General features: G+C 42.6%; 1 protein-coding gene across 1 annotated transcript in view; it reads left to right on the forward strand.

The window, feature by feature from the left end:
- Positions 1-17,988, forward strand: part of sez6b (seizure related 6 homolog b) — a gene marked incomplete at its 3' end in the record, with an annotated part of 127,785 nt that overhangs the window by 92,680 nt on the left and 17,117 nt on the right. The window contains exons 7-9 of the mRNA XM_083984894.1: positions 1,400-1,594; positions 3,250-3,388; positions 14,276-14,472. Of these exons, the coding sequence (XP_083841020.1) occupies positions 1,400-1,594; positions 3,250-3,388; positions 14,276-14,472 (531 nt within the window). The remainder of the gene's footprint in view (positions 1-1,399; positions 1,595-3,249; positions 3,389-14,275; positions 14,473-17,988) is intronic.

Genomic DNA, 17,988 nt, shown 5'->3' on the forward strand with positions numbered 1-17,988 from the left:
GGGAGCAGCCATGCATAATTCCAGCGGACCTCATTACGGCCATTAACAGGACGTAATGCTGTTCAGCTTGTCTCCAACAGATTTGATAGTCGCTACTTTATCCTTATAAACCATTCCCACGCTGGTGGTGAGGAGATAACATCAGGCCATGAGCGCTCGTTTAGCTGCTCCCCACTGCTTCTTTCTCTCTGGTGTCTTTCTGCCTCACCCTCAGAAGTACATGCACATCACACAGAATTTGGAATTCATTGATTATGCATCGGTTTTATTGCATTAAGAGTCCCTGAACGTATATGACCCAGAGTTTCTGTAGTTCTTCAACGTTCAGATGAAACCTGAGAGACGGTCGACCTGATTTGAACCCAGTTGTTGGTTTTGTAGTTGGACTTCCCCATCAGCCATTGATTGGCCGTTACACGTTTCAAGCAGGTGTTTCCCAGACACTGTGATCGATGGTCGGCTTTGAGGTTATACCATCAGATCTGAGCCATCATGGTGAGATGGAGCAGATGCTGGTGGAGGTTCCTCGGCAGACCTTTAACCCACAGGATGTGTAGAGAGAGTGAGCAACGCCCATCAGGCAGAGGCCACTTTATTCCTCACTCTCCATTGAGCAGAGGTCAACCTGGAAACACACAGTTTTTGGACCAAGGCGTCTCCTGACCAGGAGTTTGGAGAGGTTTCAATATCAGATCGAAGCTTTGAAATAGCTTGTCTCAATACCTAAAGTGTCTTTACCAAAATGAAACTCAATCTGTCCAAACTTTTGAGGATAGTTCAGTGTGTGAATCGACCAGCATCATTCACCAGAACCTCTAATATCTCCAATCCTATGGGGTTTATTTCCTACCTTAATTCAATAGCATATTATGTTAATTTGACAGCATTATTTATTGATTTCACATTCACATTTTGTGATATTGTCTCTCCAAACTCTGCTCTCGCACTCAAATTTGCTCTGCTCGTGCTCAAACCGTGTGCTCGCACTCAGTTGCCCACCCATATGCGAAGCTCCTTGAAGTACAGCGAACGCACCCGCAAAGAAGCACGGATAATTTGATTGGTCAACATTAGCCGGCCTTCTATTGGTTGACAGCGTTGATGCACAAAAAATCTGTGCGAGCACCAATATAACTGAGTGCGAGCACACACAGTTTGAGCACGAGCAGAGCCAATCTGAGTGCGAGAGCAGAGTGTTGAGAGACAATATCACAAAATGTAAACGTGAAATCAATAAGTACTGCTCTCAAATCAACATAATATGCTCTTGAATTAAGATAGGAAATAACCCCATACAATCCATTTTCATTACACCAATGTAAAGAGTTGAATTAACTGAATTGTGCATGCGGTAACATTATTTCCTCCATTATTTTCCTCTCTCATCTTCTCTCCACAGCCTTCGCGGCCGGCCACTGCTACGAGCCCTTTGTGAAGTACGGTAACCTGACCAGCAGCGACAGCAGCTGGGCCGTGGGCACCGTGGTGGAGTTCGCCTGCGACCCCGGCTACACGCTGGAGCAGGGGTCGGTCACCATCGAATGTATGGACCCCAACAACCCCCAGTGGAATGAGACGGAGCCGGCCTGCAGAGGTCTGTGCATCTCTGTGACTTGTCTGGACTTAATGCATACAACATTACACATATATCTTCACTTACAATGAGTTATCCAGTCTGTAAAAAAAAACATAAATTCAGAGAATGATTTTATTCAGTGTGGGAGGACCGGGGTTCAACTCATGCTGCAGTTTCAGTCAAGTGAAAATGCAACAAATTACTGGCTTGAAATAATCCATAAATAGTAAAAGAGCATCGATTAGTCTTTTTCACATTCACCTGTTTCAGGTCCAGTGCAGCTCGGCTCTCTGGTTCGACTCCACTCAGAGTCAGAACTATGATTAAAAAATTGATTGTACAAATTACTTCAGTCTTTAAAAAAGATTGTATTTTTTTTTTTTTAATTCAGCACCTTGGAGCGAAACTCCTAAGATTGTCGGTGTCCTGCAAGAATACCTATAAAGTGTGTATTGTGTTTTTCTTAAAGCAGAAGTAAGCGATCCGGTGGTTTTGGCTAACTTCCTGTCAGCCGATGGAGTTAGCAGTCTCCGCCCTCGTCCCTACGTCACCACATTCACGCGCATCCCTTGGCTGCACACACAGAGAGGACCGCCCCTTTATGCCGTTCTCTCTCCTCATTGGATAAAGGTTGTAGGATACAAGGAAAGTTTTCTCCTCGGCTTACGGAAGAGCAGAGTGACTGATAGACCCGTGTTTCGGACCAAACACTCTATATAAGTGATTGCTGTCGGAAGATATAACTATTTAAGACTTATATTAACACAAATATTCCGCTTACTTCTGCTTTAAAGGAGCTGTTTGTAAGTTTTGCTATTGCTACATAGCTAACATTAGCATTGACAGATATTTGCGTATCGGTTTTTAAGAAATGTCGTGAGTTCAGTGTCAAATTTCTCCATACGTGGAAACAACCACTGATGTCTCTGTCACGTCTTTCAGTTAGCATGCTAACCAGCTAGCCCAGTCTGTCCTGTAGATGTAGCCGTGCCGTGCAGGCAACGTGTTATAACTCAATGTCACAATCACCTCCAACAGTAAACTTCAACTGACAATGAATCCCTTTAACCTTTCTTCTTTACATGTTTACAGGGTTGTTATTGATCTGAGCTCTCAGCGCTGACAAAGCAACAAGCTTTTTATAAATCAATGACTGTATTTATTGTGAACACAGTCGACGAAATAATAAACTCTTAATAAGGATAACATGTAGCCTAGACTATACACTTTATTTTCTTTTTATAAGAGCTTGTAAGAGCCATATTGTAGGTTAATTTATTGTTTGCATCTACTTTTGCTAAAACAGGAAGGAGGGACAAAGCATTAGAAATGAACTAATTAACTAACAATTAGTGACACTTGAGGTCTGATCATCATTAAGACACATAAAGACCTCATACAACAAACTGTGCATCTGTTACCTTCATCGGACGCTGCTCATTTTAATCGTTAAATCACTTTTTGACTGTTTATTTTCAACATTTGAAGGTTTCTGCTTTTTTTTATATACTGTAGAAGAAAGAAGAAAAAAAACAACAGCTCAGAGTTTCTCAGAGTAAGACATCAAAACGTTGTGTTTCTGAATTGGACCCTGCAATCCAGGGAAGCGCATCAGCAATTTTTAACGCCCAGTCCTGTTGCTCTCTGTCTGTGTGTGTGTGTGTGTGTTCCAGCCGTGTGCAGTGGTGAGATCACTGATTCAGCCGGCGTGGTGCTCTCTCCTAACTGGCCCGAAGCCTACGATAAAGGCCAGGACTGTATCTGGGGGATCCACGTGGAGGAGGACAAGAGGATCATGCTGGACATTCAAGTGTACGTAACGTATCCCTCCGCACATGTAGTTAGATCCACCTCCTCCTACCTCCTCACCTCGTAGCCTATACATACACGGCAACACAACATTTATCACTACTACACTACTACACCCACCTTTCCTCTTCTGAATCTAATCTGAAACTTCATCTGGAGCCACGGACGAGTTGAGTTGTGTGGATGATGATGATGATGATGAAGAGCCGCCTCAGCGTGACGGGTGAAACACGAGGAAAGAGAAAACACAACGAGCTGTTAATGAATACGACGCCTAAGTGCCACGCAGACAAAGGTTAATTAGGTGCAGCAGAGAAAGCTAATTATATCAGGAAGTTTCGTTTGGGAGTCCCCCTCCTCCCCCCATACACACCACACACACCTCCTCCTCTTCCTCCTCCTCCTCCTCCTCCTCCTCCTCCTCCTCCTCCTCCTCCTCCTCCCACTCCTGTCATGGCTGCTGTGTGCGATTGCAGTGCCAAGGTGAAGACACCGAACAACGCGTCCCGCCGTGTCGCAGCCCCGTGAGTCAGTCAGGCATCGAAAATCATTCACCGTGTGCAAGCAAATTAAGGAGGGCTCATTTGCATCGGTTGCATCTTAAGCTCTGTTTTTCTTTCTCTCCCTCCCTCCCTCCCTCCTTCTCCCTCCTTCTCTCTCTCTCTCTCTCTGAGCACCACCTGTGCTCCTGTTGTGTTTTGAGAAGCACTGATTAATGGCTTCCTCCAGTTTTTGAAAGGAAGTCTGTCAACATAAGTAATTGCTGCTGTGCATTTGGCAGCGCAGGTGATTTTAGTGCAGGTGAAGGTACCAGTGAAAACATTTACACATTACAACAACGACGACCAAAAAAAAAAAAAAAAAACTCGTCCCGCAACCTGTTTTAGCTTATGTGAAAATAATCTTTTACCTTTCTTTACGTTAATTTAACTGGACGTTTACAGTTTTACAATTTAGATACGTGAAACGACACTGTGATGTTTTTTTTTTAATATCTTCTTATGGTTCAGCACTTCAAAATAAAAGACAGGAGAAGAGGAACATGTGGAGCTTTAATTAGCCCATGAAATAAAAAAGCTTTAATCCTGTATCCACGTTAATTGTTAATTTATCTGTTGATATAAACCAAATTCGTGTCAAGAGAGAAAAAAGTAATTTGAGTATTTTACATCAAATTTTCTCTTCCTTTAAAACGAATTCAGACATTTGATGACTCCTCCTGCGCTCATCATACTTTTGCATCCAATTAAAATGAATATCTAGAATGTTAAAGGGATAGTTCAACATTTTGGCAGATTGGCCCATTGCCATATAGTCATAGCAGTAGGTTCGTTACCTTTAATTGTTGATGCAAGCTATTTTTAGAACGGCGGAGCAGAGCTGCGAGCTGCTCAGAGCTACGCTACGGAGGCTCATGGGATTTCTTGGTTTCCCTCATCAAACTCATCAAATACACAATCCAACAACTCCACAACGCTCTGGTGGACAAGTTGTGACCTGCACATTCACCACGCTATGAGATAATAACAGAACGTTACCAGACAGAGTTGTTTTAGAGGGAAATACAGAGACTGCTTGATTTACATGTTTTTAATATGTACATTGATGTGCACTGTCCCACCCAAATAAACACATTTTTTTTAAAAACTGTCCCTGAATTCATGCAAAACATGAATTCACCTCTAAAACAACTCTGTCTGGTATCGTTCTGTTATTATCTCATAGCGTGGTGAATGTGCAGGTCACAACTTGTCCACCAGAGCGTTTTGGAGTTGTTGGATTGTGTATTTGATGAGTTTGATGAGGGAAACCAAGAAATCCCATTAGCCTCCGTAGCGTAGCTCTGAGCAGCTCACGGCTCTGCTCCGCCGTTCTAAAAACAGCTTGCACCGACAATTAAAGGTAACGAATCTACTGCTATGACTGTAGGGATTATGGCAATGGGCCAATTTGCCAGAATGTTGAACTATCCCTTTAACGTTCTTCCTAAAACTGTAAATTCTTCCAGTCACCATGACCTGGGTGCTGGACCTGCGTTCTCGTCCTCCACCAGACTCATTTATGAGGTCGGCAGGTGGAAGGGAGAAGTCCTGAGACATCTGAGCTTCTAGGAGCTGCTGGTGGGGCTTTCTTTCACTGTGTGTCTGTATGTGTCTTTGTGTGAGAGGATTCACTTCTAAAAGTGTGAAACTAAACTTGAGGTGTCAGCACGTCGCCGTGGTCCAGTTTCCCAGGTGCTCATGGGAGTTGAGCAGAGCAGAGAAGAGAGATTTCCATGGAGAGAAACTTCTAATCCAGCACAAAGCCAGCCAGCTCGCTCGCTGCCGGAGCGTATGTCTAACAGGTGTCTGAGCGTTTATATGAAGCTTATCAGCAGCAGCTGTTCTCCCCGAGCTCTTGGGGGTTAGACCGTGTACAGAGATATATGAGGCCTATAACAAGGTCCCTGGGAATTGGTTCCTCACACTCCACACACACACACACACACCTATGCACACGACGGTCACATATACATATCTCCTGCTCCATCTGCGTAATGGCAGAAGGGACATTATCACCGGGCTGTATCAAATGACTTTTATAGATGGCCTTCAAATGAAAGAGGAGGGAGTGAAAGGTGTGATTAAAGGGAGAGCGAGGGAAGTGAAATCGCTGCCTCTCTCGCTCAAATTACAGACCAGTGTCCGACCGACCGCCGCTGGACTGAAATCAGAGGCGTCGTCGCCTTTTTTTTACAAATGCCACTCGCTGCTCAAGTGCTAATTAGCTGCATTATTATTAGAGAAACAATCCAGCACACAGAGAAGACACTCAAAACTGTCACATGATGTCAGGCTGAGGTGATGAATACCTTCACACACTAGTTTTTATTTTCGCTTTGATTTTTTTTTCTTGATGACGATCTTCTACATTTCCCAGGACTTTTAACCAGTGTTTTTCATAAGTGGAGCAACAAAGTCAAGATCAACATAACATGCAGATTTTCTCAGTTTCCCCCTGATCCCTGTTTAGTTTGTGCTGCTGCCCCCTGCTGGACATTCAAAGTAGTGTGTATTATCACATTCCATGTTTGCGACACCAAAGATCGTCTGATATGATTGGATGGCTCATTACAAGCTGCGGCAATGATATGAAATGGTACAGCGACACTTCCTGTCTCCTAAGTGCGCGTGGTGACCCGTCCCCCCACCTCATGTTGTGAATGTGTGTGTGGTTTTATAAGTGCTGACGGTAGAGAAAGTGAGCCACTTGTATTTTCTTATGATAACATAAAAGGGATAGTTCAACATTTTTGGCAAATTGGCCCATTGCCATAATCCCTAGTAGGTTTGTTACCTTTAATTGCTGGTGCAAGCTATTTTTAGAACGGTGGAGCAGAGCCGTGAGCTGCTCAGAGCTATGCAACAGTGACAGAGTCCAGGTCAGCACCACTTGTCAATCACAGGCTACTGAGGTTCAGCGAAACGTGTGGGCACGGGAATTAATATTATTATTAAATCAAATCAAATAAACTGTATTTGTCCCACAAGCGAAATTTGTCTTGGGCAAGTAGCGCAGGAAGAAACAACTGCCTTGTTCATACATTACATACATACACACCAGAATATACAACAGTATCAATGACAGGCATACACAAAAAAAAGAAAGAAAGTGTAGTGAGTGCAATAAATAGGTTAAAATACAGAGTTTGATCAATGCCTGTTGATAACGTACGACAGGCATTGCCAGGCAAGATTAAATCTGTCTGTTTAGACTACAGACATATTGGCAGGTATAGGCCACATATGACAGGGGCCTGAATCCGATCTGACAATATCCGATTCCATACGTTTTTTTTCCATTTACACATTCATTTAAAGGGACAACAAGGAGTTTTGGAAAAGCGAAGCGTTTTCACACTACATTTATGAGCCTCTGCGCGCACCGTAAAATTCTTTTGACCGGCGCAAGACAGACTCATGTTTTCATTCATCAAGAATTAAAGTCAGAGGTTCAAAGAGGTTCACATACCGTCGTAGTTCCGACCATAAACGGCGATTCAGCTGCGTTATTCTCATGATTCGTTGCGAAACCGAAAGTAAAAAACGCTGGTCGGCTCGACCAGCATCTCCGCCACCACTAATAATAACAAAATAACGATAGAGACAGAACGATATATTTATCGAAAATGGACCCATTAACAAGTGTGGGTAGCGGAGATTCATCCACACTTTTTTATAACCGAATAGAAACTCCTCGTTGTCCCTTTAACAGATCCGATCTGTGCCACTTGAGTGGAAAAGAATCGGAATTGGGCCACTTGAACCATATAGTGTAAAGACAGCCTTAGTCTCCAATGAGGTTGAGACTTGGTCTGACTTTATCCGGGCTAAGTCACTAGGACACAAGGATGGACTGGTTACAGTTTGGTCATGGTAACCTCATAAAACATGAGTTTGGCCCAAAGGGAACATCTCCATGGGAATCCCTCAAAGAGACAAATGTTCACCTGGATATACTTCATAGTTTGGAACTTCATTGATATCCTATTTCATATGCAGTGTTCTGTTTATTGATAAACTGTATAAAACTGAGAATCACAGTAGGAAACACAAATATACAAATTGTCTTCATGCAGCGGTGACACTGATAAACATGTGAGTTGTAAAGACCTAAAATCTTACAGAGGGAAATGTCAATCAGGCCCAGTCAACTATGAAAGAGCTCTGATCAATACATGATAATCCTTCTGCCAGTGATGGCTCATTTAGTTAAATCTGTTCCATGTGTTTGAGAATAATCACTTTTATTTCTTTATTGCTGACGATGCAATTTGCAAGTTAAATATCAGGACTCAGGTTGAAAACAGTGGAGATCACTGATTGGTTTAAAGCCTGAGAATCAATACTGTGATAGATTTCAGCTCATTTCATCTTCAGTTCAAACCGTTTCCTTCTGTATCTCCGTCTGTGGAAGAGACGAAGAGACGAACGGATCGTGAAGTGAACGGCTGAGGTGAAATGTGTTGGCAGCTGCTCCTGGGGGCCGGGGGCCAAACTCAAAACCTGCTTTTTTACAAATTGAACCAAATCAAATTAGTGTCAGGGAACGGAGGCGGCCATTGATTTTTCTCTACAGATGTGCCGCCGAGCCACAGAAAGCCTTGTTTGGCTTAATCACTGCAAATTTGACACCAGCTGAAAATATTTCTCAACCCGTCGTCCCGTCCTCCAGAGGTTTCATCCGTCAAATAAACCCACAGCGCCGCGAGGACGCCGTGAATGTTTTACTGTTTATCAGGTCTCGCATCATGTTCAAGATGTTTCAAGGTTAGATTTTACAGCTAGAGTTTATCCGTTTGATTTTCTAATATACCTGAAATTATGAGGTGGGAATATTTTTAATCAGAGCTGGAAATGAGATGAGATGTTTTTAAAGGATAATCTAAAAGGAAATTGTCTGAGGGTGAGAAGGAATTTAAATAATAACCTCCTGTAGCTGCTGCCTGATGGTGTGAAATCAACACATTAAAACCACCAACAGACGGGTTTAATGGAAAAAAAAAAAAAAAAGAAATACTGAACACAACCGAGGGAATGAGCTCCCTGCTGGATGTTTGGCTCGGCTGAAGTGAAGTGGTGACAGGGCTGCACTTTGGTGCATTTTGGAAATTATAGAGGACGTTTGTGTTCGACTCAGGTTTAGAATAAAAACATAAAAACAAAACAAATCTCAGCACTTTGTCAGAACAAAAACCACAGTTTGACTCTAAAAGGAAAAATGTCTATTTCAAAACTGTTCGTACAAATGAGTCGTCTGTGCAGCAGCTCATAGTTAAATTCTGCTGCTAGGCGACATCTAGTGGCCATAGTGAGAATGACAGAAATTATGTTCATAGTGTTGTTACAGCGCCCTCATCAGACCACATCTATTTGATTTGATTTGAAAATCTTTACATACTATCCATCTTTTTCTGAACGTCGAAAACGTAAGCCGATTTTGCTCTTCCGGTGGAATTTTATGCTTACGTTTCCATGGTTTCGGTAGTCGCGGTAAATGCATGGATTTTTTTTTTTTTCAATTAAAATCTGTGAAACGCATGGATCCTCACACCAGCTCTTAACAATGGATATCACATAAATTGACATCCGTGTTAAAAGCCGGCGTTAATAGATCCATGCGTTTTTTTTATTTTTATTTTTTATTTTGCCTTTATTTAACCAGGTCGGTCCCGTTGAGACACAATGACCTCTATTTCAAGGGAATCCTGGCCAAGACAGCAGCATAGAAAAGTTGCAACAATTAGACACACAGAAATCACACAGCAACAGAGATAAAATACATTACAAAATAGAAACAACAGGACTAAGGGTGTATTCACACCTGTTTAGTGCGCACCCTGGTGCGCACCAAATGTTAAAATGATACATTGTTTCATTTTTCAGTTAGTGCGGTTGCGTTCACACCTGCTTTTTGTCACTCGGGACCAAACTTGGAGAACGTCACGTCTCCATGACTACCGGTTGGAATCTGGACGCGCTGATTGATAAAACTTTCATGATGGAGACTCCAGTAGGGCCGGTTGTTAGTAGCTCTGGTCATTTATTTCTATATTGTTTGCATGTATAACTCTGTTTGGTACTTCCGGCTGGTTTCCGGTTGCGTTCACCCAGCTCGGTCCCGTTAGTTCCCAGTTAAACGTTAAACACGGCGGACCTCTGCTGCTGCAGCTCGGTAACCAGCTGCTCCGCGGACCCGAGGGACAGACCCGCCGACCTGTCCGGTGTCTGAGCGACTCAGCGGACACGCACCGACCGGCTGCCCCGCTGCTGCTGCTTCGTTTGTGGGGACAGAGCTCCGCAGCACCGGAGCACCGGGCGGTCTCCCCGCTGCGTTAACCCGTTGTCAGTGACTACGGGAGCCCTTTTAGCTCAAACTTGTTGAGTTCGCCTGGCAGTAGGCTCGCACCAGAGTGCGGTTGCTTTCACACCTAAACTAGTGCGCACCAGAGTTCGGCTGGAGCCGAACCGAGACCACCTCCTCAGGCCGCACTAGTTTTGGTGCGCATTAGAGTGCGATGTGCTTTCACACCAACCCAAACTGGACCAAATTTAGTGCGCACCAGATTTAGTGCGCACTAACACTGCAGGTGTGAATACACCCTAAGGCTCCGGATTCACATTAAAGTAGTTTACCGCAACTATGACAACGACTGAAAACCATGGAACGACTGAAAGCCATGGAAACGTAAACGTACAATTCCACCGGAAATGCAAAACCGGCTTCTGGTTTTGACCATAGATGATGTTCAGAAACTTGTGGATACTTGTCTCGCTCGCCAGACCCTCCTCCAGTGAAGAAAGGTCTGGCTGGTCGGCCTGTGATTCTGCGATCGGAGACAAAAGCGCCCCAGGTGGTTGGATTTCTTTCAACCAATCATTTTTTGCCATAACGGTAATCTTGCAAAATATTGCTGGTGGGGTATGGCATTAGCCTCATTAGCTCACTAATGGCAATGAGCCAAGCTTGATAGATAAAACTTTTGCCGTAGCCAGTCGGCAAACAAGCCAGAACATCCTTCTTGGACAGCAAGTGGTCTAAACATAGCTTTGAATATCTTTACAGTCATATTGAAATATCCATGGTTCCTGCTGATGTTTCCACAAAAATTCAAAATCTTACCAAGAATATTTGTCTTATTTCTAGTAAAAATGTTATTTCTAGTCAAAACAAATCTAATAATACTTAAAATAAGACTCATCGCATCAAAAGTAGCTTGTTTTTAGACACTTTTTACTTCTTTCAAGCTTATTTTCACTTGAAATAAGGAGAAAAATCTGATAGTGGAGCAGATTTTTATACTTATTTCAAGTGAAAATTTGTTTAAAACACGTGAAAATTATTTAAAAACAAGTTAATTTTTAGGCGATGAGTCTTATTTTAAGTATAATGAGATTAATTTTGACTAGAAATGAGACATTTTGACAAGAAATAAGACAAATATTCTTGGAAAGATTTTGAGTTTTTGCAGTGAAAAAACTGCGACAGGAAGGCGGGACTTCCGCCGGGTGGCTCGTTCCGGCCAATCAGAGGGCTAATCGCAGAAACACACTTCCGTCAGGTCAGACTAGAGGTTTAGAGACAAACAACCTCTGGTTAAAGAACACGTTGATTATGTCCAACCTGCTGGGTCCACCTGAGGAAAGACTGAGGGGGATAAAACAGTCTGGGCCTGATTCACGTGTGTTAGGTTATAGTCAGAGTCCTTATAAATGTATGAATACGACTGTGTGTGTTTGTGTGTGTGTGTACAGCCGACTGAAGACAAATGTTCCCGCCTGTGGAAAGACAAACACACTTGTCTGATTTTTTTCACAGTTTTTTTGGCAAAAGACAAAAAAAGAAAAACAACAAATAAAAGAAAAATTATGAATATAAACATTTCATGTCATCAGGCGTCTCCAGATGTCGATTCGCTCCGTGTCAGTTGGACCTTTTGATTTTCCAGCATTCCCATAGTGATTAATGGCTCAATCTCAGGCCGGCTAATGAGTTTTATCAGGAGCCGCTGGTGATTAATTAGCAACAGCAAAGAGCGCGTCACCGCTTTATTCTGGCTGAGCCGGTTCCCTCCTCCACGTTGCATCTGCTCTCGGCTCAGACTCAGGTGACGGCTCGGAGCAGAGTTACAGCTCCACAGGCCGCAGACGCATAACCACACGACGACACAACAATTAAACTGTGACCGGGGGAGTTTGTGCTTGTGCAGCTTTAACTCACAGCTCACTTGAAAGATCATTAAAAAGGTCAATCATTCAGGGCTGAGCTGAAACATCCGTCTCATTTAAAAACATTTTTTATATATATATATTTTTTATAATCACATCTTTTCACCAAAGCTGCTCAGTGTTTATTGCTCATGTCCTGTTTTATTTATTCTAGCTTTTATATAACCCTTTATTCAAACAGAGAAGGCCATTGAGAGCAGGATCTCGTCCTGATTACATTACGTATAAATGACAAAAACACATTATATATAACAAGACATGTATAAAAATAGTGTAGACAAAAGTGCACAACACATGCACCCACTGTGCCCAAATCAATCAAAAGAGATTTAAATTGATTAGTGTCTCTGATTATAAAAGCCTCCACACATTGCTCTGTTTGTGATAGGCAAACTACTTAAAGGCAACTTTTAAAGGGATAGTTCAACATTTTGGCAAATTGGCCCATTGCCATAATCCCTATAGTCATAGCAGTAGGTTTCGTTACCTTTAATTGTCGGTGCAAGCTGTTTTTAGAACGGTGGAGCAGAGCCGCGAGCTGCTCAGAGCTACGCTATGGAGGCTCAAGGGATTTCTTGGTTTCCCTCATCAAACTCATCAAATACACAATCCAACAACTCCACAACGCTCTGGTGGACAAGTTGTGACCTGCACATTCGCCACACTATGAGAGAATCATGTAACATTACGACACATGAAGCAAATAATCAGAACTACTGTACTTTCCCTTTTGAAATCCCTCCGCCCAGCAGCCGTGTCTGGAAAGTAGTTCCGGCTGCATTTCCCTCTAAAACAACTCTGTCTGGTAACGTTCTGTTATTATCTCATAGCGTGGTGAAGGTCACAACTTGTCCACCAGAGCGTTGTGGAGTTGTTGGATTGTGTATTTGATGAGTTTGATGAGGGAAACCAAGAAATCCCATGAGCCTCGGTAGCGTAGCTCTGAGCAGCTCACCGCTCTGCTCCGCCGTTCTAAAAATAGCTTGCACCGACAATTAAAAGTAACGAACCTACTGCTAAAACTATAGGGATTATGGCAATGGGCCAATTTGCCAAAATGTTGAACTATCCCTTTAACAATCAACTGTTTATCATTAGTAATTTGATTGAAAACTTCAATTCAATTTAAAGCTTCATGCTTCAACTCAAAGTTACATCAGTCCCATGTTATGATACATCAGGACTTGGCCATCGTTTCATGCTGGTGCTTGTTTTTTATGATGATTTAACATTTAACTGAACTCTTGTGTGAGTCAGATTTTGGAGACATGAACTTGGGAAAGAGAACGAGGCTTAAACAACTCTCCGAAAAAAAAAAATCTCATTGAACAAATTTCGTTGTAAAGGTGCCGCTCCACTGATTTCACAAATGAAGATTAGTTTACTTATTATAGTCAGTACAGTTGCGTGGAGTCCTCTGAGGCTCTGCAGGGGAACTAAAAGTGAAAAGTAAAAGTATTTGTTATGCAGGAAGGTTGTGATGATTGTTAATGATGAGCACATACTGTGGGTTAAAAATGTGTTTTATGCTAATTTCTGTTGAACTGAAGGTTTTTGTAAAGCTGTAGGAGGTTTTTCTTACTAACCTCATACAGCTGAAGATCCATAATCATTATTATGTTATATAATATCTGTACTTAATCTCTGCAGCAAAGGTTCGGGGCAAATCGTTTTCATGACCGCTGGTTTTAATGGATAGAAAAATATGTAAAAGGATAAAAGAAGGAGGACAAACACGGTTTATTTCCTTCTGTATAAAATGATGTGAACCATAAGATCTCACCTGGTCGATAGTCACATTATTATCCTGACAATGTTCAGGCAGCAGGAGCCTCGCTGCCTGTCATGAATGATGTAAGAGTTTCTCTGACCTTGGTTTGACCTGCGGTTGTCGTGGATGTCTTTGTGCAATTACTGTTAAAATGCAGCGAGCTGTACCATTAACATCCCGCTCTGTCTGATTTGTCTCATGGGCAAAAGAGTTCGGTATGAGTGTGTGAGGTCAGTGAGAGCAGAGTGTTTCTTTTTCCTTCCTTCCTTCTTTTTTTTTTTACACACATTAAAAACCCAAAAGGAAAAAGCTGGACTCCAGATTTTAAACCAACTGTTTCTCCTGTTTCAGGCTGAACATCGGTAAGAACGACCTGGTGACCTTTTATGACGGGGACGACCTGAACGCCAAAGTGTTGGGTCAGTACGGAGGGTCCAAGCCACACTTCAAGCTCTACACCTCCACCGCCGACGTCACCATCCAGTTCCAGTCCGACCCCGCCACCAACATCTACGGCTACAACAACGGCTTCATCGTCCGCTTCTTCGGTGAGTCAAACCAGAGCTGAGTGAAAAATCACAGAGGAGGAGTTTGGATCGGTACGAATAGTTCTTGACATTTTTCTCCCAGTAAGTAAGGGCGGCACTGACCATATAGTGACACTGGAGTCTGACCTACAGCATCTATCGTGTTTACTGTAGTTTGCAGCCATTCCCATTCAAGCGGAGCGGGGAAAACATAACAAGCATGTTTGTATTTCTAAAACCAATCACAACCATCTCTAAACTCAGGATCATTGGCGGTTATGCTGCAAAATAGTGTAAAGTAAAACTGGTGGTTGTTGTTTTCCATAGTGTAGAGGGAATCACACTGTTGGCAGTTTTATACCAACACCAACAGTTTACATCCCCTACGTCATAGTCCTGTCCCTGGGAGTTATTGACTAGACCCCCAGACTCATTAGAAGTGATCGTGAAGGAAAGAAAAGGTTGCGAAGTTCAACCACGACCATCCAACTTGTCAACCCGAGAAGTTCAGGAAGTCCATTGATTGATGTAATGCTAATATACATAATTTTGTTTATGTAGAGGCTACTGCGTAAACTTCGTACGTATCGTATCGTATCGTATTGTATCGTATTGTATCGTATCATATCGTATCGTATCATTTTGAATCGTATGGTATGGTATCATATCGTTTTGTATTGTATCGTATTGTATTGCATCGTAGCATTTTGAATCACATCGTATATCATTGTATCGTATCGTATCATATCATATATCGTATCGTATCGTATTGAAGCGTATGGTATGGTATGGTATGTTATGATATGGTATGGTATGGTATGGTATGGTATGGTATCATTTTGAATCGTATGATATGGTGTCATATCGTAGTTATGTCCATATTGAACAATTCAACATGATTTATATCCAGTGTCAATACAGGAAGTCATGCATCCTTCCTGGCTTTCATGCAGTTGACTGGAGTTAATATTGCACCACAAACCATCAACTAATGTTAGTGTTTTTTTATTAAGTGTACTACAATATTTGTCTGATGACCGTAATTTGCCTTAACTGTGACCATATTTATGCTCTGTGACCACGAAGCGTTAGTCTGGTCGTCACTGGGCAGATTCTGTCAAAACATCAACATTAGATGTAGTTAGAATTGTAATATTTCAGTGCTTTATAAGTCAGAGAGCATCAGGAAATGTCACTGAAATGCCTCAGAACTGCAGAGTCGACTAATTCTAACAATTATGAAGCAATTTGAGGCTGGATCAGAGAGAAAAGTGAAAGTTTATAATACAGAGGAGTAATAACAGGGTGCTGTGCAGATTATCTGACACTCTGCAGCTATTAGTTGTTGTAATGGTTTGTAATGCAGGATCCAAGAAGAACAGAGTATTGATCAGCCACAGGTTGAAGCACCAACCCACAACAGATAGGTGTTCAGTCTCTTACGCTGACTGAGCCAGATGAAGATTTTGTTTGGACATAAACTGATATTTAAAGGGATAGTTCACCCAAAATTGAAATTTCACTCGTTATCTACTCACCCTCGTGTCGACTAAGGGCTGGGAGAAGTTTCAGAGTCCTCCGTGGCTTCTCTGAGTTACAGGGGGTCTCGGCGTAGCAGTGCATGTCCATATAACGGTTGCAAATGGATACCAACTGTCTTCGTAACAAAAAGACACACCAAAAAACATCCAAATACCTCCATGCTGCTCGTATGTAATGTCCCTCTTGTATTGAAGCCCCGAAATGCGAAATTGTCCCAAAAAAAATTAAACAAGTCTATATTTCATGCTTGTTTTGTAGCGGAAGCTTCTCAAAGCTCCTCTTCCCGGTTCGTCAAATTTGGACGAACTGGGAAGAGGAGCTTCCGCTACAAACAAGTTTGAAATATAGACTTATTTAATTTTTTTCGGGACATTTTCGCGTTTCGGGGCTTCAATACAAGACGGACATTACATACGAGCAGCATGGAGGTATTTGGATGTTTTTTGGTGTGTCTTTTTGTTACGAAGACAGTTGGTATCCATTTGCAACCGTTATATGGACATGCACTGCTACGCCGAGACCCCCTGTAACTCAGAGAAGCCACGGAAGACTCTGAAACTTCTCCCAGCCCTTAGTCGACACGAGGGTGAGTAGATAATGAGTGAAATTTCAATTTTGGGTGAACTATCCCCTTAAGGTCACAAATTTGAATGTCCCTCCACTTTTCTGGTCTGTGGTCTCTGGTCTCTGGACTCTGATCCCTGGACAATAGTCCCCGGTCCCAGGTTGTCAAGGCCTCCCCTCGGTGCAGCACTCGGCCGCAGCCTCCTCACTATATCTGATTAAAGCTAATGAATTCAGAGGGAAGGAGCGGCCACAGAATACAGATGATCTACAAAGAGGGACGACGGGAGGGAAGCTTTTATTACTGTCTCCTCATGAATCTCATCGGCCGAATGTAAACACACCAGCGCTCGGTGGGACGGTGTTGGAGAGTCGAGCCCGGGCGCAATTACTTTGCTGTGTTTGTCCAAATTAGACTTGTAAACACAAAATCCAAACCTGCAGCTGTGTGTCCAGGAACCATGCAGCAGAGATAACGTCCCTGTGGACCAGGGCTGCTTCAAGGAGACTGTCAGGAAATTTAGGAGCAATTTTTAACAAAGTACAAACCAAAACATGAATGACCTGAGAACTAGAAAGGACATTTGTCACCGTTCAGCTGTAATGGATGCTGTGCTTCTGTAGATCTATTGTGGATGTTTCCCAAAGTGTCTATAATACAGGAGCCTAGCTAAAGCTAACTAGCATCTCTTTAACAACTTTAACTGCTACTTTAAGTCCATAATATTATGTTACTAGTGCCATCATTTAAAGGGATAGTTCAACATTTTGGCAAATTGGCCCATTGCCATAATCCCTATAGTCATAGCAGTAGGTTCATTACCTTTAATTGTCGGTGCAAGCTATTTTTAGAACGGCGGAGCAGAGCTGTGAGCTGTTCAGAGCTACGCTACGGAGGCTAACGGGATTTCTTGGTTTCCCTCATCCAACTCATCAAATACACAATCCAACAGAGGTTAATGCAGAGACTGCTTGATGAAAAACTGCCCCCGAAAGAATCGCGCATCAGCGGTTTTGCATGAATTTACGTCTAAAACAACTCTTGTCTGTAATGTTGTGTTATTATCTCATAGCGTGGTGAATGTGCAGGTCACAACTTGTCCACCAGAGCGTTTTGGAGTTGTTGGATTATGTATTTGATGAGTTTGATGAGGCAAACCAAGAAATCCCATTAGCCTCCGTAGCGTAGCTCTGAGCAGCTCGCGGCTCTGCTCCGCCGTTCTAAAAATAGCTTGCAGCAACAATTAAAGGTAATGAACCTACTACTATGACTATAGGGATTATGGCAATGGGCCAATTTGCCAAAATGTTGAATTATCCCTTTAAGGTTATTTTGCTGAAGCTAATACAATGCATAGAAAAAAGAAACTACTGCTGCAGTTGCACTATTTATCCACCAGGTGGCTCTAGACTTTACACATGTAAGCGTGA

This window comes from Trachurus trachurus (assembly GCF_905171665.1).
Source record: "Trachurus trachurus genome assembly, chromosome: 13".
In the NCBI taxonomy this organism is placed as follows: Eukaryota; Metazoa; Chordata; class Actinopteri; order Carangiformes; family Carangidae; genus Trachurus; species Trachurus trachurus.